At 41.6% G+C, this 22,727-nt stretch overlaps 1 protein-coding gene across 8 annotated transcripts in view; it reads right to left on the minus strand.

Moving 5' to 3' along the window:
- The window catches only part of LOC129837683 (homeobox protein MOX-2-like), a 71,234-nt gene that overhangs the window by 42,089 nt on the left and 6,418 nt on the right, over positions 1 to 22,727 (minus strand). For 2 of the 8 annotated variants that reach the window (XM_055904041.1, XM_055904033.1), the window contains exons 4-8: positions 20,457 to 20,547; positions 20,075 to 20,120; positions 19,237 to 19,334; positions 16,093 to 16,592; positions 13,187 to 15,924 (exon numbers count right to left, since the gene is read on the minus strand). In XM_055904041.1, coding sequence (XP_055760016.1) covers positions 13,187 to 13,212 — 26 coding nt within the window. In that variant the 5' untranslated portion in view covers positions 13,213 to 15,924; positions 16,093 to 16,592; positions 19,237 to 19,334; positions 20,075 to 20,120; positions 20,457 to 20,547. The remainder of the gene's footprint in view (positions 1 to 13,186; positions 15,925 to 16,092; positions 16,593 to 19,236; positions 19,335 to 20,074; positions 20,121 to 20,456; positions 20,548 to 22,727) is intronic. The other 6 variants (XM_055904036.1, XM_055904040.1, XM_055904039.1 and 3 more) reach the window with 6 other exon arrangements.

Genomic DNA, 22,727 nt, shown 5'->3' on the forward strand with positions numbered 1-22,727 from the left:
AGTCAAAATGGGACACAGAGCATTTCAGCAAAGAAAATAAAGGAAGTTTGTGTTTCCATCGGGTCTTTTCAGAATGAATGCTGTGTTATTTCAACAAGCTCTATTGAGTGATGACTTGAATTTGGCCCACCGGCAGACATACCTCTAACGGTAACCAGGACAATGACTCTTCAGTCATAGAGGCATGAAGACATGGGGAGGATGTATGCACTGGGACATACCAAACTCCACTCACTCACACACACTCATCATAGTAGAAAGTCCCCACATAACAGATAAACATGACACGGTCTGTATCGTAGGACATCTCAGGTCAAAGACAGGTACTGGTATTTTGCTCACTGACACCCCCAGACATCCCAGACATGACACACCCTGGACTTAAACCCATTACATCCTGGTCACGGCTTAGTGTCCTCACTTCCACTACAAACAGGGAGGTAGAATGTAATCGCAGACATATCTCCCATAAGCCAGGCATACAAACACCGGTGCAACAATGTGTTTCTACACTTCTGTCAAAACAACCACATCTCACAGACTAAACAACGAGGGGATATGCAGGCCGTGCGGCCTACCAGACGATGAGCGTGAGACTGAGTGGGCAAGCAATGGGCCGTGCAATTGATATCAAAACACTTCACAAAAAATACCAATAGGTGTTTGAGACAGACGCATTACTGATCTAAATCAAATCTAAACATTTGGAATTGGATTCTATTATCATCACCTTCGAAGATATCTGAAGGTAATGATGTTCTAACATTGTAATCACACTCAAGGTTTACTGTGAGGATTTTCCACAGCCCAAAACACACAATACCATATCACAGTGAGGCCTTCCCCCCCAATGTAGACACAGGCACACATCTGAAGGGTTACTCAAAGTAGCCTTAAAAAGAGCCTGTAAAGCAAAAGCGTAATCCTTTTTTTTTTTTTTTTTTTTTTTTTTTAGGGGTGGATCAGCTTAATATTGCGGAAAGAATGTTGCTTCCAATGTAATTGTCTGCATCATTTCCAATCCCCCATATTTTTGGGGGTAAATATATATATCCATACACGTATGCATACATATACGCATATATACACTGCTCAAAAAAATAAAGGGAACACTTAAACAACACAATGTAACTCCAAGTCAATCACACTTCTGTGAAATCAAACTGTCCACTTAGGAAGCAACACTGATTGACAATAAATTTCACATGCTGTTGTGCAAATGGAATAGACAAAAGGTGGAAATTATAGGCAATTAGCAAGACACCCCCAAAAAAGGAGTGATTCTGCAGGTGGTGACCACAGACCACTTCTCAGTTCCTATGCTTCCTGGCTGATGTTTTGGTCACTTTTGAATGCTGGCGGTGCTCTCACTCTAGTGGTAGCATGAGACGGAGTCTACAACCCACACAAGTGGCTCAGGTAGTGCAGTTCATCCAGGATGGTACATCAATGCGAGCTGTGGCAAAAAGGTTTGCTGTGTCTGTCAGCGTAGTGTCCAGAGCATGGAGGCGCTACCAGGAGACAGGCCAGTACATCAGGAGACGTGGAGGAGGCCGTAGGAGGGCAACAACCCAGCAGCAGGACCGCTACCTCCGCCTTTGTGCAAGGAGGTGCACTGCCAGAGCCCTGCAAAATGACCTCCAGCAGGCCACAAATGTGCATGACCCCTCTCACAAGGGGTCTGAGGATCTCATCTCGGTACCTAATGGCAGTCAGGCTACCTCTGGCGAGCACATGGAGGGCTGTGCGGCCCCACAAAGAAATGCCACCCCACACCATGACTGACCCATCGCCAAACCGGTCATGCTGGAGGATGTTGCAGGCAGCCGAACGTTCTCCACGGCGTCTCCAGACTCTGTCACGTCTGTCACATGTGCTCATGTGCTCAGTGTGAACCTGCTTTCATCTGTGAAGAGCACAGGGCGCCTGTGGCGAATTTGCCAATCTTGGTGTTCTCTGGCAAATGCCAAACGTCCTGCACGGCGTTGGGCTGTAAGCACAACCCCCACCTGTGGACGTCGGGCCCTCATACCACCCTCATGGAGTCTGTTTCTGACCGTTTGAGCAGACACATGCACATTTGTGGCCTGCTGGAGGTCATTTTGCAGGGCGCTGGCAGTGCACCTCCTTGCACAAAGGCGGAGGTAGCGGTCCTGCTGCTGGGTTGTTGCCCTCCTACGGCCTCCTCCACGTCTTCTGATGTACTGGCCTGTCTCCTGGTAGCGCCTCCATGCTCTGGACACTACGCTGACAGACACAGCAAACCTTTTTGCCACAGCTCGCATTGATGTGCCATCCTGGATGAACTGCACTACCTGAGCCACTTGTGTGGGTTGTAGACTCCGTCTCATGCTACCACTAGAGTGAGAGCACCGCCAGCATTCAAAAATTACCAAAACATCAGCCAGGAAGCATAGGAACTGAGAAGTGGTCTGTGGTCACCACCTGCAGAATCACTCCTTTTTTGGGGGTGTCTTGCTAATTGCCTGTAATTTCCACCTTTTGTCAATTCCATTTGCACAACAGCATGTGAAATTTATTGTCAATCAGTGTTGCTTCCTAAGTGGACAGTTTGATTTCACAGAAGTGTGATTGACTTGGAGTTACATTGTGTTGTTTAAGTGTTCCTTTTATTTTTTTGAGCAGTGTACATACACATACCTATATAGACATACATACTTTTTTAAAGAATATACCTTTATTATTATTCCCCGCACCCCCAAAAAGAAATATATATATACGTAATCCTTCCAGTGCTATGTCTCTTATAACATTATAAACTACAAATACCTAGGTGTTTGGCTAGGCTGTAAACTCTCCTTCCAGACTCACATTAACCTGTTGGGGATGGGGGCGCTGTTTAGACTATTTATGCTAATGTGGCTAATTTTTTAAACGGCTTCCCACAAAATCCTTGATCGTACAATATGCATATTATTATTATTATTGGATAGAAAACAGTCTATAGTTTCTATAGGAGTTGAAAGTTTGTCTCTAAGTGGAACAGAGCCCATTCTACAGCAATTTCCCTGACATGGAGTCAGATTTGAGAAATGTTGGCCACTTTTCTGAAGTCAGTTAAAAGGGCACTGTCGTTGCTATGACTATACGGACACTTCTTACGTCTTCCCCTGGATGCCTTTACGTGATGACGATTCCAACGGGGTCGATTGCTCGTTCACAGGCCCTACAAATGAAAAAAACCTTTAGCTAGCAAGTCTTTTCTTGCTGCGTAACGCGCGTGGAAGACACCGACCCTCTCCTGTTCCAAGCGTTAGTTTAGCCTGTTATATTTCTCCGGTCATCTTTTCACTCGTTATAGGAGTTACAAACATCATAAAGTAGTTAATTTAAAGCGTTTTATAGCAATTTATATCCGTTTAGTGCGATTTTGGGACATTTATTTTTGCAACGATGTGAAAAGTTGGGCACGCTTTTCAGTTCATCCCGAACGCAGTTGACATTTCCACATGGCAAGAGGACAGCTTTCCACCAAAAGACGATTTCTCCCAAGAAAGGATCCTTTGCCCAAGATACTGATGGAAGAACAGCTCAAGGTAGGACATTTTTATTATGATAAATCGTGTTTCTGTCGAAACATTTTAGTGGCTTAGGACGCCATGTTTTTTGACGTAGCTTCGCTTGGCGCAAACTGTATTGAAAAGTAAGGATAAATTAAAAAATGTAATAACGCAATTGTATTAAGAATTAAATTGTCTATCAATCCCTGTCCACCCTATATTTTTTAGTCACGTTTATGAGTATTTATGTATAAGAGTAGATCACTGTCTAAGTGGCGCAAGGACAAATTCTGACCAGCTGAGTTACATTTCACATTGTCTAACCATGATTTTGGTGGCTAAATATAAACATTTTCGATCAAACTGTATATGCATGTTGTAATGTGATGTTACAGGAGTGTCATCGGAAGAATTCTGAGAAGGTTAGTGAAAAAATTAATATCTTTTGGCGATGTTGACTTTTATCGCTCACTTTGGCTAGAATCAATGCTGGGCTGCTAATTGCTATGTGCTAAGCTAATATAACGATTTATTGTGTTTTCGCTGTAAGACACTTAGAAAATCTGAAATATTGTCTGTATTCACAGGATCTGTGTCTTTCGATTCGTGTATGCTGTGTATTTTTACGAAATGTTTGATGATTAGTAGTTAGGTAAACACGTTGCTCATTGTAATTATTCTAGTCCATTTGTGATGGTGGGTGCAATTGTAAACTATGAAGTCTACCTGAAATATGCACTTTTTTCTAACAAAACCTATCCCATACCATAAATATGTTATCAGACTGTCATCTAATGAGTTTTTTTGTTGGTTAGGGGCTATAAATATCTTAGTTTAGCCGAATTGGTGATGGCTACTGGTGTTGGTGGACAAATAAAAGATGGTGGATTATGCTAATGTGTTTTTAGGTAATAGATGTACATCTTTACATATTGTGTCTTCCCTGTAAAACATTTTAAAAATCGGAAATGTTGACTGGATTCACAAGATCTGTGTCTTTCATTAGCTGTATTGGACTTTAATGTGTGAAAGTTAAATATTTTAAAAATATATTTTTTTTGAATTTCGCGGCACTGGTTTTTCAGTGGGGGGGGGGGGGGGGGGGTGCCGCTAGCGCCACGCTGATCCTAGACAGGTTAAGCATCTCCAATCCAAAGTTAAATCTAGAATCGGCTTCCTATTTCGCAACAAAGCTTCCTTCACTCATGCTGCCAAACGTATGCTCATAAAACAGACTATCCTACCAATCCTTGACTTCGGCGATGTCATTTACAAATTAGCCTCCAACACTCTACTCAGCAAATTGGATGCAGTCTATCACAGTGCCATCCATTTTGTCACCAAAGCCCCATATACTACCCACCACTGCGACCTGTATGCTCTCGTTGGCTGGTCCTCGCTACATACTCGTCGCCAAACCCACTGGCTCCAGGTCATCTATAAGTCTTTGCTAGGTATAGCTCCGCCTTATCTCAGCTCACTGGTCACCCCCAAAGCCAACACCTCCTTTGGCCGTTGTTCCTTCCAGTTCTCTGCTGCCAATAACTGGAACGAATTGCAAAAATCACTGAAGTTGGAGACTTATATCTCCCTCACTAACTTTAAGCGTCAGCTGTCAGAGCAGCTTACCGATCGCTGCAGTTGTACACAGCCCATCTGTAAATATCCCATCCAACCAACTACCTACCTCATCCCCATATTTGTTTTTGTTTTTCTCCTCTTTTGCACACCAGTATTTCTACTGGCACATCATCATCTGCACATATATTACTCCAGTGTAAATTGCTAAATTGTAATTACTTCGCCACTATTGGCCTATTTTTTGCCTTAACTCGTTACTTTATTTGCACACACTGTATACAGATTTTTCTATGATGTTATTGACTGTACGTTTGTTTGTCCCATGTGTAACTCTGTGTTGTTGTTTTTGTCACACTGCTTTGCTTTATCTTGGCAAGGTCGCAGTTGTAAATGAGAACTTGGCCTACCTGGTTAAATAAAGGTTAAATAAAAATAAAAATGTGTTAACTCTACCCGCCAATACTGTGAGTGGTCAATACTGTGAGTGGTCAATACTGTGGGTGGTCAATACTGTGGGTGGTCAATACTGTGAGTGGTCAATACTGTGGGTGGTCAATACTGTGAGTGGTCAATACTGTGAGTGGTCAATACTGTGGGTGGTCAATACTGTGGGTGGTCAATACTGTGGGTGGTCAATACTGTGGGTGGTCACAGTACACAAAGTGGTAAAATAAATTCACATGAATACACTTTGGAATTCTTTGCCTGAGTATATGTTTACAAACTAATTAAGAGAGACCTGGAATGTATTAATCCACTATAAGAACATATCCTTTTGTCTGTAATAGTTCCCGTAGTTGGAATGCCGTTTCCCCAATTGGGACGTGTAGAGTCTAAGTAAAGTCTTATCACAGAGTGAGAGAACCCATTGCTGGTCTTTTTAATCGACCAAATCAAAGCTGAGTAAACAGTGCTTTTGGTATGTCTAAGTCCTCCCTAGCCAAACTCCTGCGGTTGAGTTTCACACATACCGACACACATCTGGTGCACTCTGGGCACAAAAGATCAAGCTTGATATCCTGCAAGTCGCCTGGGTCCACATCTTCCCAAGGCCCTATGGGCCCTGGTTCAAAAGTAGTGCACTATATAGAGGAAAGGGTACTATTTGAGACTCAACCAGGGGGTTTCTTATCTCGGTTTCCACAGGGCTCCACCATAACAGTAACAGTCATCATTATCAGAAAACAAAGAGAACTAATTAGGCTTATGACAGGGGAAAATACGGTGTGAATGAGCGGCTGCATATTGGAACATAAATCTGATGCTAACCATTAGAAGATCTACAGAAGACTGGCCAAATCTGTCAGCGCTGTCGGATATGTTATTGGAGTGACACAAAACAGCTTTCACATTGGGGTTGAGTTTTTGCAAGCACTTGATTCACTTTATCTATGGTTCGTTCAGCCGTGCACTTTTCCTACGCAGTGCCTCAAATTATACAGTACACTTTTCCAAACCCTGGTACATGACAGATTTCAAATCAACAGAGCAAACTAACCACATGTATTTGAATTACTGTTTTAATTACAGTTTTCCTTATTCCTTGCATTCTCACCGTGTCAGTGTGGGTCCTTTTCTAACAAAGGTAAAATAGTGCTTACATTTGTTCTGTTTCACTGCATGTACAAGTAGGTAACCAGTACAAGTGTGAGGTTTGAAATTGAAATGTGTTTTTTGCATATCCCAACTCCTCCTGAGACACCCTCCTAGAGTGGGGTCACGGCCAGGGTTCAGCCATTATTCACGGCGACCCTGGAGCAATTTGGGTATGAAGCAATTAAGTGCCTTGCTCAAGGGCAGATCAACAGATTTTTCACCTTATCAGATCAGCTACCTCCCACCCCATATGGAAGTACTCTTGAAGGGTGCGCTACTCAAGGTCTATAACCCATCTTAGTTAACACAAATACACGTGGCATCTTAGTCAAGGAGAACTGTTGAGCTGTGGTTGAGAGTGATTGGGAGCGTGCCCGAGACCGCAGTGGCGGTGGTCGTCCCTGCTCTCCCATGATCCCCTGTGACCTCGGCGAGGGTGCACGTCCAGGTGAGACTATGAGAAGGGTGTACAGTTTCGCCTGCCTGCCATGCGGACGGTGGACCTAAACAGGGAAGAGAATAGAACTATAACGCCTTCCCTTTTTCTTACTCTCGTTTTTCTTTCTTTTTTTCCAGAGGCTAATCTCTTCTCAGGTTTAAGGTATTCCTGGTCTGGGATCTTTGAGGAGAAGGAAACGCGGGGCGGGTAAACATCAGGGCTCTCCCTGCAGGGATTAGAGCGCCCATATATCACTGTGACAACCCTCTTTTCATGCGGTGACAGGTTGCCAGGACCCTGGACTGGGGGGGATCCGGTGACACTTCCTATCGCCGCGGCAGCCATTGATAGGGGATACGATCATAGTTTTCACACCGTAAGATCGGTTTACTGCACTAGAGCGTCTCCCAACTCTCACCACCGACAACTTCAGCTTAAATGGTCTGAGTGTTCAGTGTTCACACATCATGGCACACATGTCAGGTGTGCATCTTTGGTCAGGTTGAATAACACCATCGCAACAGGTCTGTGGAGGGGCTTTGATCACAGATTTTTCCACAAAGGCGGCAGTTCATTGTCCATGACTCCATTTGTTCAGCTTGGGAGAAATCTTTACCTTAGGTAAACAGGAATGGTTCTGCCACGCTGCGTTCCAGCTGTGGGTGTTGCCTTGAATAACATGAAACCACAGTCATGGCTCCTTTCAGTAGATCAACTTTGGGTCCAAAAATACATTTTCTGAAGGCCAATGAGTTGGGGATGAAGAAATTCATAATTTTTTAAAACTTAAAATGGCATGCATTTATTCATCTTTAAAGCTAAAATACTACTGAAGTTGCCATTAATATGTGCAAAAGTGTACTTATGTGGCAATCCATTCTACTGTAGATAAATATAACTCAAACCGCAGACATTCAGTTCACCATTATCCTGTACAGACTTCAGGGTGTGTCTTGTATTCCCCCCGTATGATACATAACAGAAGCATTTCAATTATCTCCATTATTGTTCTTCTCTATCCCTACTTACTGTGGTTGACAACAACCATTCATTTAACACCAAAAGTTAAAACATTTAAGGAGGAACAAGAGCTGTATGTTGTTAAGCAGGTCATTTTGGGGTCACATTAACTCATGCACAGACTAGGGCTGGGTGATATGGCCAAAATATCATATCATGGTATTTTTCACGGTATTTGACATTTTTGATTAATAAAAGTTCTACATTTGCTTTAAGAGTAGTGCATGATCCTAGGGTGGCAACACATATATTCTACATTATTTCAAAGGGTCTTCTCCGGTCTGATTGTTTTATACTGTTCAATTCAACTTCAACCTAAAATAATTTCCTGCATTTTCATCAATTTCTGCATTTCCTGCACTTATTTGAGATCATTTCCACACTGCCACGATATGGGCAAAAATACTAGGCCTTATTTATAACCAAATGTTGCAATTGCGATTTAGATCAAAACACTTGGGTGAACTTTTGGAATCATGGAAATAGAATGTTTATTCTAATTCTATAGTTAGAATATAAATAATAGTGGGCACTTTGAATACAGTGTTGTTTGACATGACAACAAATTAAAATACCACGGAGGAGTTATTGTGACAGGGTAGGAACCAAAGTGATGTTCAGTGTTTCCTATAATCTTTGGCTACATTAAATATTTATTAATGTAGCCAACATATTCATGCTTAGCCTATTCCTATTTGATTTAGAAGATACTGTTGCACAAACAACATGCTGATTTAGGCCTCCACCAGTACTGGTATCAGACTCTATTAGCTGGCTACGTTTGCTCTGACTCAGTACTTTTATTAGCTAACTTAGTTAGCTAGCCACCTAACTAGCGATTAGCATTAGTGGCTAACACGATTTAGCTTAACTTGCTAAGAAAATACAAACTAGTTGTTTGCAGATGTAAGAAACACAAACTAATATTGTAATTATATTTATATTAAGATCAAAGTGGAAACAACATCGTTGACATCAACATTGTTGCATGTGCTGCATTGACCATGCAGACTGAACGAAAGTGTCTCGTGGTCAAGCAACAGCAAATGCGCTCGTTGAGTGACGGGCTGGGACTAGGTCTGTGTGGAAAGCCGCATGGAGAGAGAGCGGAGGGATGACTCAAGTAAACTATACAAATGGACGTTACACACGGCGTATCACATTTAACAAACCAAACATTAAAATACCGTTATAGAAGTTAAAGTAAAAACCCAAACCAGTGTGCAAAAAAATACGGTATACCACCCAGCCCTAACATAGACTACATTATATTTCTCCTTCCCCTCTCTAAGGACCAAGTCGATAGTGAGCAAAAACAGAGAATACAACCAACCAGTAATAATCCTGAAACAACAAGAACATTAGTTTGGGGTGGAGACTATGGAGAAATGCAAGGGGTCAAGAATAGATCCCTGCGGGACCCCGCATGTAATATCAAAGACATAGTCTCCTAATACAATAAAACATTGTCTCCCAGTAAGATATTAGTTTAACCACTCCATTACTGGTCCTGATAAATATACTACATTGCATTCAGGTTGCAGAGTATACAATAGTGCAATACTGAAAATGTACTCCACTATCACCAGACACCAACAGGTAATTTTGCTTGCAACTTCCTCTTGCTGCATTAGGGGATCTACACTACCAGATTCATCCTTTACCTTGATGACAGCTTTGCACACTCTTGGCATTCTCTCAACCAGCTTCATGCATTTCAATTAACAGGTGTGCCTTCCTAAAAGTTAATTTGTGTAATTTCTTGATGCATTTGAGACCAAGTCCATATTTGCAAGAACAGCTCAAATAAGCAAAGAGAAACGATAGTCCATCATTACTTTAAGACATGAAGGTCAGTCAATATGGAAAATTTTAAGAACTTAGAAAGTTTCTTCAAGTGCAGTCGCAAAAACCATCAAGCGCTATGATGAAACTGGCTCTCATGAGGACCGCCACAGGAAAGGAAGACCCAGAGTTACTTCTGCTGCAGAGAATAAATTCATTAGAGTTAACTGCACCTCAGAAATTGCAGCCCAAATAAATGCTTCACAGAGTTCAAGTAACATACACATTTCAACATCCACTGTTCAGAGCAGACTGTGTGAATCAGGCCTTCGTGGTCGAATTGCTGCAAAGAAACCACTACTAAAGGACATCAATAAGAAGAAGAGACTTGCTTGGCCCAAGAAACACGAACAATGGACATTAGACTGGTGGAAATTTGTCCTTTGGTTCGATGTGGGTGAACGGATGATCTTCGCACGTGTATTTTCCACCGTAAAGCATGGAGAAGGTGGTGTTATGGTGCTTTGCTGGGGACACTGTCTGTGATTTATTTAGAATTCAAAAGGCACACTTAACCAGCATGGCTACCACAGTATTCTGCAGTGATACGCCATCCCATCTGGTTTGGGCTTAGTGGGACTATCATTTGTTTTTCAAAAAGACAATGACCCAACACACCTCCAGGCTGTGTAAGGGCTATTTTACCAAGAAGGAGAGTGACGGAGTGCTGCATCAGATGACCCGACCTCCAAATTGACATGGTTTGGGATGAGTCGGACCGCAGAGTGAAGGAATAGCAGCCAACAAGTGCTCAGCATGTGGGAACTCCTTCAAGACTGTTGGAAAAGCATTCCAGATGAAACTGGTTGAGAGAATGCCAAGAGTGTGCAAAGCTAAGGGTGGCTATTTGAAGAATCTCAAATATAAAAAATAATTTGATTTGTTTAACACTTTTTTTGGTTACTACATGATTGCATATGTGTTATTTCATAGTTTTGATGTCTTCACTATTATTCTACAATGTAGAAATTAGTAAAAATAAAGAAAAACCCTTGAATGAGTAGGAGTTCTAAAACTTTTGACCGGTAGTGTATATCAATAGTAAAATAATGTGTTTCATTCCAGTCAGTGAAGGTTTAAAATAACACATCTCCTCACATTCGATTAGATTCTTGGGTGACATTTCGCCCCAGGTTCTCCACAGTGGAATTATTGCAGCAATCCCATAGAATGGCCAATTGTCTTAGCATACGAGGAAATGAAACAAGACAAAATCTATACTTACAGATGTCAAAGGGGAAATCAGGCGAGTCTCCAACAATAAGAACAACTGTTTTCAATATGATATTTGAGACTGTATTTACCAGAGTGGGTTTACTGATCCTTATCGAGTTCTTACAACAAGAATCCCTCTACATGACTAACTAAAGAATTCCATCTCTAAACAACATGGAAATTCTAGCATCCAAAAACAATATTGCTATTTAACATTTCGTTTGGAGAGACAAACACACAACAAAACAATCACTGACTTTCAATTTTTGTTATAATTACAGTGTCAATGTGTGTCAGTGAGTGCTTGGCTAACATAGTCATAGATCGATACATATCAATTTGTTTTCACACAATGGTAACCTAAGGTTTGCTCTTTGCACTATGTACAGTATAGGAACTCTACATACAATCTTGGTTAGGTTTCCCAGTCACGGAGTTACAATGACTGATTGAACAGGGTCTTAAGTACCTTTGGGATATTGTTTTAAATAACAATTCATTAAATACTGTCCAGCCATTTGGGTGATATGAAAATGAAATAACACAGACGCAATGAGTTTAAGTTGTGGATGTGCATTAACATAGATATATTTGTACATATCTGGAGGCCAGGAGGACTGAAATAGGGAGTTTTGACAAGTATGAATAAGCCCATCTGGGAAGAATTATCCTCATTATAACAGAAAACCTATCACAGTGATTTATGCAAGGTCTTAGTCGGCTATTCCACTATCTGATAAGGATAAGCATTTTCTCATAAAACTGGAACAGGAATGACTAATTAAGAGCATCACTCTTAGGTCAGTGGAAGACTCTGGCATGCTGGGAATTGCGGACCAAAGACCCAACATCCGATAGCACAATCAAACTCACATGTGAAGTAGGTGCATCACACGCTTCCCCGTAAAGAATACAGAGCACCTTGTTTTAATTAGATGACACGTTGACATTAAAGACTGACGGCCGCATGTTGTTGACACTCCAAAAAATGGAAAGCCATCTTCACTCCACTACTCAGGTTGAATTCCTCCTAGCTAATTCTGACAAGACTAAAATCAAAAGAGATGGTTGAAACCTCTCTCGATCTTCCCCGAACAGTGTGGTATTGCCATTGGTTTGTGATGTGTTATTGCTGCCAAGAAATTGAAGCTGTCATTTGTCCAAATAGCTCAATCTATCACAAACACAAAGCTCACTGGCATGTATATCAATTGTTGCACAAACATGATTACAACCATTATATATATTTGGGGGGGGGGGGGGGGGGGGGGGCTTTTCTATTGTGAGAACATCTGGCTTTTCTATATCCTTTCCAGCTACTGCGACCTACTGTTGTGGGTGAGCGCAACATAGCCACTAGCCAGCAGTAATCCAATCGCTTCAGTAACACATATCCCGCCATCTCTAATCCAGTGTTAGGAGGGTTTCACATTCATATAATCATGTAAATGCCGACAGAAACACATTTCACATCAACCACATCAACCCTGACAACTGCAGTGAACCTTTGACAGGCCAATGGGGAACCTCAAACACCATCCAGAGCAGAGCCTTCCAATGAGACACAGCTGAGGTATGTATGTGGTAGGGCAAACACTTGAACCAATGTGTGTGTAAGTGTAACATGTCTTTTTCACACTCAGAGGACATCTTTATCCTCTGCATGTTTCTTTTATAAAAAAACAAAACGCAACATCCGTGTCTGGATGGAAAGGTTAAAAGGTTATATTCCACCCACCAATCACCCACACATGTAAGCACACGCACACGTCCAACATCTAACACAGACAGCACAATTAGCCTCAAGACCAAATGCATGAGGAAACAAGACTCTGGAACAAGGACTTACACAGTTCTCATTGTGTTTTGTTTGGTTTTTTGAAAAGTGCATTCCAGGGGGACTCTAAATCCAGGAGAACGTAAGACCAGACATATATAAAAACAACACAAAAAAAACATGGGGGCATACCTTTGAGTGATAAAGCTGGATGCCATAGACTAAAATATTTCCGAGCTTGGTTCCTGTGGCGAGCTCCATCATGGCCGCCGGCTCTCCTCCCATCGGCTCGCTGGCGGACGAATCGTCCCCCCGACACGTTCAAATACACCTATCAAAAGAAGCCCCGCCACACCCAGTCAGACATGCATCTCCTGCCAATAATGACAATCTCTTACAGAGACTTAGAGAATGATTAAACCTTGGATCAATTAAAGCACATTGTTCAAACACTTGGAAGAAAGACATGCTGCGACTGAACAAGCATGTTTATTTAAAGGTCCTCGTTTGGGAGGGATATTGGAGGAGTGTGTTGTGGTGTTCGGGGTAAACACACGTTGGATAGGACTCTGGAGGTAGTAATCCCTCTGGTTCAGGTGGAAAGGCCTCATGGTGTTTATTTAGATAGATGGGCCCACATTAAGACAGCATAAACCAGCTTTGATGAGTCACTTAATGTGTCATGCATGGGATGGGAAAGCATGCTGGTGCTAAACGTCTATTTCTAATTGGGCTGTTGACTGACACTCGACAGGGTGAATTCACTCCAATTATGTCTTCTTATACAGGATTTGTGTTGTAAGCTCAGTGTCAAATGTGTTCATTAATCTGTTATAAACCTATTATACATCATTATATGACTATGAGTCAAGTATTTCTTGAATAAGTCAAGTAAGTCACTTGTCGTCTATCAACATCTGTTTCAATTCAAATAAGTGATATTATTGATTTGTTTTGCTGTAGTAGAAGGTGCCAGTTTGGCTTAAGTCTAGACGGGATCATTACCAGGCACATACTGAATCGATTGCCACGCACTCTGTCTGTGAAACTCTATTATCTCCCACTCTGATTGCTAGGTCATTGTTTAATGCTACAGACTAAGCCAGGGTTTCCCAAACTCGGTCCTCAAGAGGTGCACGTTTTGTTTTATTGCCCTAGCACTACACAGCTGATTCAAATAATCAACTAATCATCCACTTTTGATCATTTGAATCAGCTGTTTAGTGTTAGGGTAAAAACCAAAAGGTGCGCCCCTTGGGTCCTCGAGAACCGAGTTTGGGAAACGCTGTCATCAAGAAAGAACAACGTGTGCCATCTAACGCCACCCAGATATCCCTCTCCCTCACTGTTGATTTTGCATCCTCGCTTAAGACGGGGAAATTCTTAGATCGCTATGTGAGGCAACTCTTGTTTTGAATTCAGCCTCCCACCTCACTAACTCTGTTTGGATATAAGCCTTCCCATGATGCTGATGTTCAATGTAGGACAACCTTAAGCTGCCATGAAATCGACTTAGGCTGGGAGTAAATGTATTTTCAATAAGGTGCTGGATCTAGGGAGTCCTAGGGTTCTCTACTTGTGAAAAGGGCATCTGGTCCACAGTAAGAGCTGTGGGGAAAACTCAGACACAGATGCATTTACTCTGGTGTGGTGGAGAGCGTTGCTCCCACCCTAATGCAGCCTGGAACCTAGCTCCATACCGCTGGAGAGGAGCTGTTTTTTGTTTTGTTTGTTTGTTTGTTTGTTTGTTTGTTTGTTTGTGTGTTTGTGTGTGTGTGTGTGTGTGTGTGTGTGTGTGTGTGTGTGTGTGTGTGTGTGTGTGTGTGTGTGTGTGTGTGTGTGTGTGTGTGTGTGTGTGTGTGTGTGTGTGTGTGTGTGTACTTGCGTGCACAGAGGTTCACTGAAGACCTAACAAGGCCTTACAACACAAATCAAGGCGAGCGGTTTAATCAAGTTATCCTGTATGGCCTTTGCAATGATTAAAACCGAGTTGTTTTGAAGACGTAAAGACTTGCTTAGAGAAAAAACAGAATGCAACTTCCCCAAGCCCACTGCACCTTTTTCCCCTCACTTTGTTTTGGCAGTTGTGCTGTTGCCGGGGTGAAAAGGTAAAATCACAAAAAGTCAATAGGCCCTTCATACCGTAAATATTTATTTTGGGTTCCAATTAGATCAATTCGCGGGGGGTTCTACTTGAGCTGTCATGAGTTAATGTTGCTCTGTGGTTGATATTGACATCTGAACCGAGCCAAACGGTAAGTGAAAGGAGTGAAGTGCTCTCGGGGAAGGGGGGGGGGTGTATAGGGTTTCTAAACAGCAACATCGTTTCGTCGGAGGGACCAGAGGTAGACTGCAAAGTGAACATTTTACAAGAGGAAAAAGGTTGTCTGGCCATGTAGTACATGTACCTTGAGGAAACTAGAGCCTGCCCGGGCCAGACGTGTGCTGTAGAAAACACCCAACACAAGTTCATTCACAGTGTGGGAAACCTGATTGAGTCATGATAAACGTCCACTAAGTCCACTAAGCACAGACAACACCCACATACACAATGTTCTCTGTTAACTCTGCTAACTCACCTTGTTCTGAATGTGTGTGATTGCTACTGGGATACCCAAACATCAGAGGGTTCCATGGCCTTCGCAAGCTTACAGTCCATCCTTAAAGCAACAGGGCCAACTCACGACAAGCAAAGTGAACAGTAAATAGCAAAGAGCCCCAAGCACAGAGAAGTGAAGAGAGTCTAATTTCCAGTACCAGAACAAGAGTGTTGGTAAGGCAACTGGGAATTCATGAGGCTCTATTCACACATTTATCCCCATGTGAACTCAACTCACCCAAATAATGACCACTGGATGCAGGAGTGCGCGGTCTACCTCCTCCAACACACTCAGCGGTTTTCCAACTTCAGACAAGCAAGAACTGTTCACCTATGGACCCAAATTAAAAGCAATTTTCAGAAAAGAGTGGAATATTGTTGAGTTGGACATCGGAACAGCAAAAAATGAACATATTGGCAATAACATAAACAATTGTCGTAGTGTTTAAACAGGCTTACTTATATTCTGTTTTCCTAAACTCCTGAAGTGTGAACTTACAGAAACTTGAATGAAGTTTCACTCTTTTGACAGAGATTTGGCATCGTCTCCTATCAAGTCTGAGATCACATCCACCTCCTTGAAGAAAGATACAAAGAAACATTTTACAGAAATACTTTATTAAAATGTTAAATAAACCAAATTATGATGTTAGTTAATGCTGTTAAATTATATTGGAATCCAGTCCAATATACTACAGTCCAAGAGGGTTTTCCATGCAGGAATGAATTTCTCCCTGGCACTTAATCAATTCATTTCAACCGGAGAGTCTCAGTCCACACACCTGGTTACCCAATAATAAATTAGTCCCTGATTAAAAAGCAAGGACAAAACCAGCATACATTACGTAACTCCAGGACTAGAGTTGAACACCATTGATCTTAAGCTAAATTCTCTCCATGGCTGGATTGCTCATTAGAACAAATGAAAGAGACAGGGAACCACTGCTGGACTCTCTTTGTCTCTCCGAGCTGGCAGAATGATAAAGGGTACAAAGAAGCCTGGGGACAGAATTGTAGACGAGCCAAGTTAAATTACATTACACTGTAAATCGAATCAAAATTCAGTACAGTCCAAGATAGTAAAAGCATTTTTGTTCACTGTAATTGTAACCACATTTTAGCTGAGTATCTTTCAACGAATTTAGCCCTTGAATACAAATGGAATGAAGCTGTACAACATGCTACAGTCAGTGTGTCCATTTCATGTTCATCTCTTCTGTTTTCCCAGTAATTCTTCCCTGGTCCTGTCTAACATTTCATACACAAATAAACACAGAAACAAACATCCACGCTCTGTGTTTGTCACTGGCTGGGACTTGTACAATTTGAACCGTTCAGAATAACAACGACAATTAGAAATATGAAATGGTTACGGGAAACATGTGGAGGGTTATTTGATCCAGAAAGATAAGTTGCTTGTGGGTTCTGAGGGAAAAGCATCAGTCAGAAATGTAGATTTGCGAGATTATATTTTCTGACATGATTTAAACAAGGTTAGTTGGGCATGAAATTCTGGAATGGGATGTTTGTTCAAGAAGTCTGTCTGGGAGAGCCAAGGAGACAGGAGGTCAAGGACCAACTACAGGACACACCAGAGAGTCCGTGACCGAGGCAGAAATCAAGTTCCAGTCTGCCAGAGGAAAAAAGAGAACTGCCCCAAACTATGAGTTTCAATTCAGAAAGTGGTAAGATTTTACCGCATTGTTTCCTAGCAAAGACCATAGAAATACCAAGTCCCAGCTTAAAACAGGCTATAAAATAAAGCGTTACCTATTACTTTTTCAAACTATGAGTTGCTTGTTTGAAATGCTGAGAAACTCAGACCAAGAGAAAGGATAGACATGATTTGAATATAGTGCTCAAAGTGTAGTTCAGTGAGCTGTGTCCCGGCCTTGCCCTAGCTGTTCCTCTATCTGGCTGTGTCCATGACTAAATATCTAGTAGGTCAAGGTTAATATTTTTGAAAAAGGAGGGATATAATTCATGTGTTCCAAGATTGTACTTCATCTTGAGTGAATATGAAATACTATCTTATACCAAGCTCAAGATGTTAAAGATAAGGAGGGGATGGAGGTGTTCTCCCTTCATCAGATCCTCCCTTCCTATCATGACACTAATGTCTATAAGATTGGGCTCCGACAAAAATTGACTCAGAGCCTAAATTAAAAAAAAAAACATGCTGATTTTACAGTTGCAGCTTTACTGTAATGTCAGCATTATGTTTTTGTGGTAAAATTCCAATTCCTTTGTCTCAAGACACTGAAATAAATGTGGCACTAATAGGTTTACTTATTAAATAAAAAATGATGAATGGCTATGAAAGCTGTTTGTTTGTACAAGGTCTGGGAATGTCTGTTGAAGGACAAGTGATCTGGGGTTATTGTGGCAACTAAAAAATAAAAATAAAACTTAAAAAACAACAACTATTTGACCAACATTATGTACAGAACAAGAAACAAAAGTGCTAACAAGAACATTGTTTATAATATATTACATATTAATACAATGTAATGTTTATTTTGTATCTTCCACTATGATTATGGGATCACATCCATATTCATCCTGCTATGAGAATCATATTCTCCCCACAATAACACAATAACACACACACACGCAGCCAAATCCTCCACCTGCACACACACACACACTGTCTGCTCGCCTCCAAGCTCCAGCTCAGGCTCTACCTCCCTTATCCCCTGTATTAGATTCATTAATGGCACTGATCACAAAGCTAACTCCTCCGTTTCCTCTCCTTTCATCTCCCTCGAACCCCTGGGAAGGATGTATCTGGTCCCAGACGCGCGCACCGCAACACGACCCCACCGGGCACCCGAGTGCAAGGAATGATGGTTCCAATCAGAGCCAAAGCCTTAGGTTCCTAGGATCCCGTACGTCTCAGGGGTCTGCCTACCACCACGACAGCTAGATCCGCTGCCTGTTTGACGCGTACTGCCTGATGAAGGGCTTGGCACTGCTTCACAGGAGGATGAGCTGTCGGTGTGTCTGTGCTCTCCCTGTATCACCAACACACTTCATCCGCCATGCATTTCCCCCCTCTGTTGTCAACTACCGAGGGAGGATGTATATACTTTTTGATATACGCAGGAAGGAAGACACTCTCGACGGCAATGCGGGGACGGTATGGTAGGAGGCCGGGGTGTCTGTTATATAATTCATGAGAATGGAGAAGTGCAATGTGATTTGTGGGGACGATATGGCAACCTGTGACCCCTTCACCATGACTGAGAATGAACGGGAGATATGTCATATGGGCACGGTATGGTTGCCCTTCAACATGATGGGCAAAGGGCGGTAGTGAAGACTCATCGCTGAACACTTAATTAATCAGATAATTCGCATGGCATGAACTATATGACTGCCATCTGCTTTCCGTCATGCTGGGGAGGTGGCGAGGCAGAGGGGGGATGGAGGGAGGAGGGTTTGGAAGCCTTCAGACAAGCTCCATTATAGGTCTAACAGCAGATGGCAAGTCTAACCGGGGCCCACCCAAGTGGAGCTCACATGGTCGGGAGGGGGGGGGTGTTGGAGGGGTGGAAGAAACATCAATGTGATGATCGAATGTAAAATCTCACAAACATTGTAATTGTAATCATAATCATCATCATCATAATCATCACCATACCATGTCCAAAGCGCTCATGCGCCTCTGCAGAGCGTTGGCTAGCTCTGTAGCCTGTGCAGACCCACCTGTGACAACACAGACCGACTGGGAGAGAGTCTCTGAAAAAGAAAGTGTACTTTGACCACTTTTGCTGCAAATCTCCATTACTTAGCAATGATAATCTTCTTTCAAACTTAGCGAGAATTCATTGAAATCAGCAGCACTCGCAATTCAACTTGATTTACGTGGGGAAGTGATGTGCCAAAGACACACGCACACACATGAATGAAGATGTATTCTTGCATATGCTCGCAACACACACTAACAATGAATTCATTCACACACAAAGCTCTCTTGGTATAATTACTATGCTCAATATGTCATAATCCAGTTGGACGGCCCAGGTGCATACAGAGGTAAAGAGTAGGACTGATGACTTTATGGATGTTTCCCTGACTGTGCAGAGAACATGATGGCTCTACCCTGCCCTGACTTGTATAGATGGCATTCACATCACAGACTGCAAACACCCTCCCTTACTTTCTGACAAACTTAAAAACAAGACTTCGTAGAATATCTTCCTGGGAGAACAATAAAAGACTATTCTATTTCTCATCTACACTCTAAACTGGCATTGTCTCACACAGGACAAAACACATTTACGTCACTTATGTGGTATAGAAAATAGTGCTAACGTACATTAGGTCTATAAAGTACGCGGTTTTACTGTCGAGATAAACAACGATCATGGAAATATTGCACTTAAAAACAGTACAATGATAAAGTGATGATAAAGTACAAACAAAACAGTACAATGATAAAGTTGTGTATAAAAATGTATACAGATACACAGTCATACCTTTGACAATGGACTCTGCTGCAGCCAAATCTCCTTTGTAGGTCACCTACAGTAGAAATAAATTTAGTTTAACAACATGTTAGCATCAAACCTGTTCTAAAAAGCATTGTTAATTTTAGTGCAAATGTATTTAGATTCTTAGGACTTACCTCATTACTGGCTTATTTTAATGCTATCAAAACCATTAAAAAAAACATACAAAAAATACTACTTCATCATATCAAGTAGTATTAAATACAATACACAATGTATAAATTCAGATCTGTACTTGTCCCTGTATAACAAACTAGTAATAAGAATACAGCTAGAGCTATGACAATGGCCTAATTTAGGCTTAAAGGCATTGTCCCAAACTGAGTTCCAGTGTCCCAGGCTTGCTCACCTTCCACAGGGTTGGCGGGCCCTTGATGAGCTTGGCACTGGTGCCGCAGTACTGCAGAGCCAGATGAAGGCTCAAAGTCCGACTCGCTGCACTATGAGGACAGGACACAAGAGACGTGGGATTGTTGACGATGCATAACAAACTGAGTTAGTTCCTATTTCATAAACAGAGTTGAGAAAGTCTTCTGGGGACAAACAAAAGAGGATAGCTCACAAACTCACATCGACCATAGTTACATCTAAACAGATTTTTCACCTAGTCGGCTCGGGGATTCTAACCAGCGACCTTTCGGTTATTGGCCCAACACTCTTAACCACTAGGCTACCTGCCACCCCAAATCAGAGGAGAGTTGAGTTCATAACAGCTTGGCCCAGTGCAGTGAGAACACATTGGAATCAGATTGCCGTCGCTGTAGATCGCATTGCATTGAAAAAGTGATATAAGCAATGAGCTCATGGCTTTTAAGATACTGTGTGTGGACTACAAAGGCTAAATCAAAGGCTAACTCATGCTACCTGAGATAATATGCAGGCAATATTTTATCAGGGTTATAAAAGAGAGGGCCTTTTTCTCAGGACCCTGGAACTGAAGGAGAAATATGACTGCGTCCTGTGGTAATTGAACCTGTAGAATTTTCTCCCAGTACAAAGGCATGCACTGAGAACAGGATAGAGTGTCTCCCCTTTGTCTTTTCAGCCCAGAGTTCTGCCAGGCTCAATGCATGTCAAACTACAAATGTGAGGCTCACGCAGAATATGTCCTACAGTGCTAACTTGACAGACACCTTACACTTCCCCAACTTCGATGGACACAAGTGGAGAGGGGTGGGGCACTCCCCATCGCGCCAGAGTCTCTTGTTTTCACAAATACACTTACATCACAACAAATGTGTCTTAATTGTCAGTGAAATGCTACTTGACTGGCCTTGACACTCCACTTCACTTGCATAGTGAATGTGCTCTCATTTTCAGAGTCAAGGCCAAAACCAACAGGGCTCCCTGGTAATCTAAAATTCGTATGTGCCAGGAACCAAAATATCTGCAGACAAATGGGGCTCCAATTGGACCCATACTTCAGCTCTTAGTCAAGGCTTCCTACGTCCTTCAAAACACTGGTATCTGCATCACCATCTAAATCGACCCAAGGTTCAAATAGCAGAGCTCTCAAGTATCTGGGCTGGTTGAAAAATAAACATGGTGAATTTTTGCAGTGACGGATTTGTGATAGACAGAAAATCTTACAATGTAAGTTATAAGCCTACATTTTAAGATAAGAATCCACACATTTATGATTTTTGTCAAAGGGGTGATTCCTGACAAATCTAGAAAAAAAATGATTTGGGAGATTTTCACAACATTTAATCCATAGAAGGGTCCATTGGAGGAAGGATTATTGACATATTTGACATTTGTATCTTAAAGCACAATTGAGAAATAATTAATTGAAGTTGGAACATTTGTGACATTATGGCCTTACCCAGGCCTCCTTTAAGACTTTATAATGTTTCATCTGTAGGTGCTACAAAGGAAACTGTGTTTCATATGAGGCTTTGCCACTTGCTCTGTATTATGAGTAACATTTTGATTTCAATAATGATTTTCTTACATTAATGTATGAATATTTAAAAATAGAAACATGAATATTGAAAACATACCCTTTTTGATTCGGCAAATGTTTCAATATATTGTTGAATATAGTATACTCTACAGGCATATCAAAGTTCCAAAGTGGGATCTCTGCTAGTTTTGATGTTATGGACAATTTTATACAGAGAAATTGTCATAGTAGGCAATGTAACCAATCACAGCCCTCCTTTTACTTGTATCATTGCACATCCTGCAAATCACCAGCAACTGTTTTGAATCGATTTTCACATTCACTGTTTGTAATGCTGACAAATTGGATCATAACTCAAACAGTAGAAGAGATCCCACTCTGGAACTTTGAAATGCCCGTAGAGTATATTATGTTCAACAATATATTGAAAAATGTAGCAAATCAAAACATTTTCAGTGTTGGGGGTAATGCGTTACAAAAGTACCGCATTACAGTAATGTACTACTTGTATCAGTAATGGAATAATAAAACAAGTTACTCTGTTCAAATATTGTAATACTATTAGTTACTTTTTCAAGTAATGCATTCGATACTGGCAAATTGGGCCACCTTGATTGGCAAAGTGGGACACTTAATTATTTATTGTAAAGAAGGATAATTGAGAGGGTACATGAATAATATATACTCGTGATAAATTAAATGTATTAAAAACAC

This window comes from Salvelinus fontinalis, chromosome 38 (genome assembly GCF_029448725.1).
Source record: "Salvelinus fontinalis isolate EN_2023a chromosome 38, ASM2944872v1, whole genome shotgun sequence".
Taxonomy (NCBI): Eukaryota; Metazoa; Chordata; class Actinopteri; order Salmoniformes; family Salmonidae; genus Salvelinus; species Salvelinus fontinalis.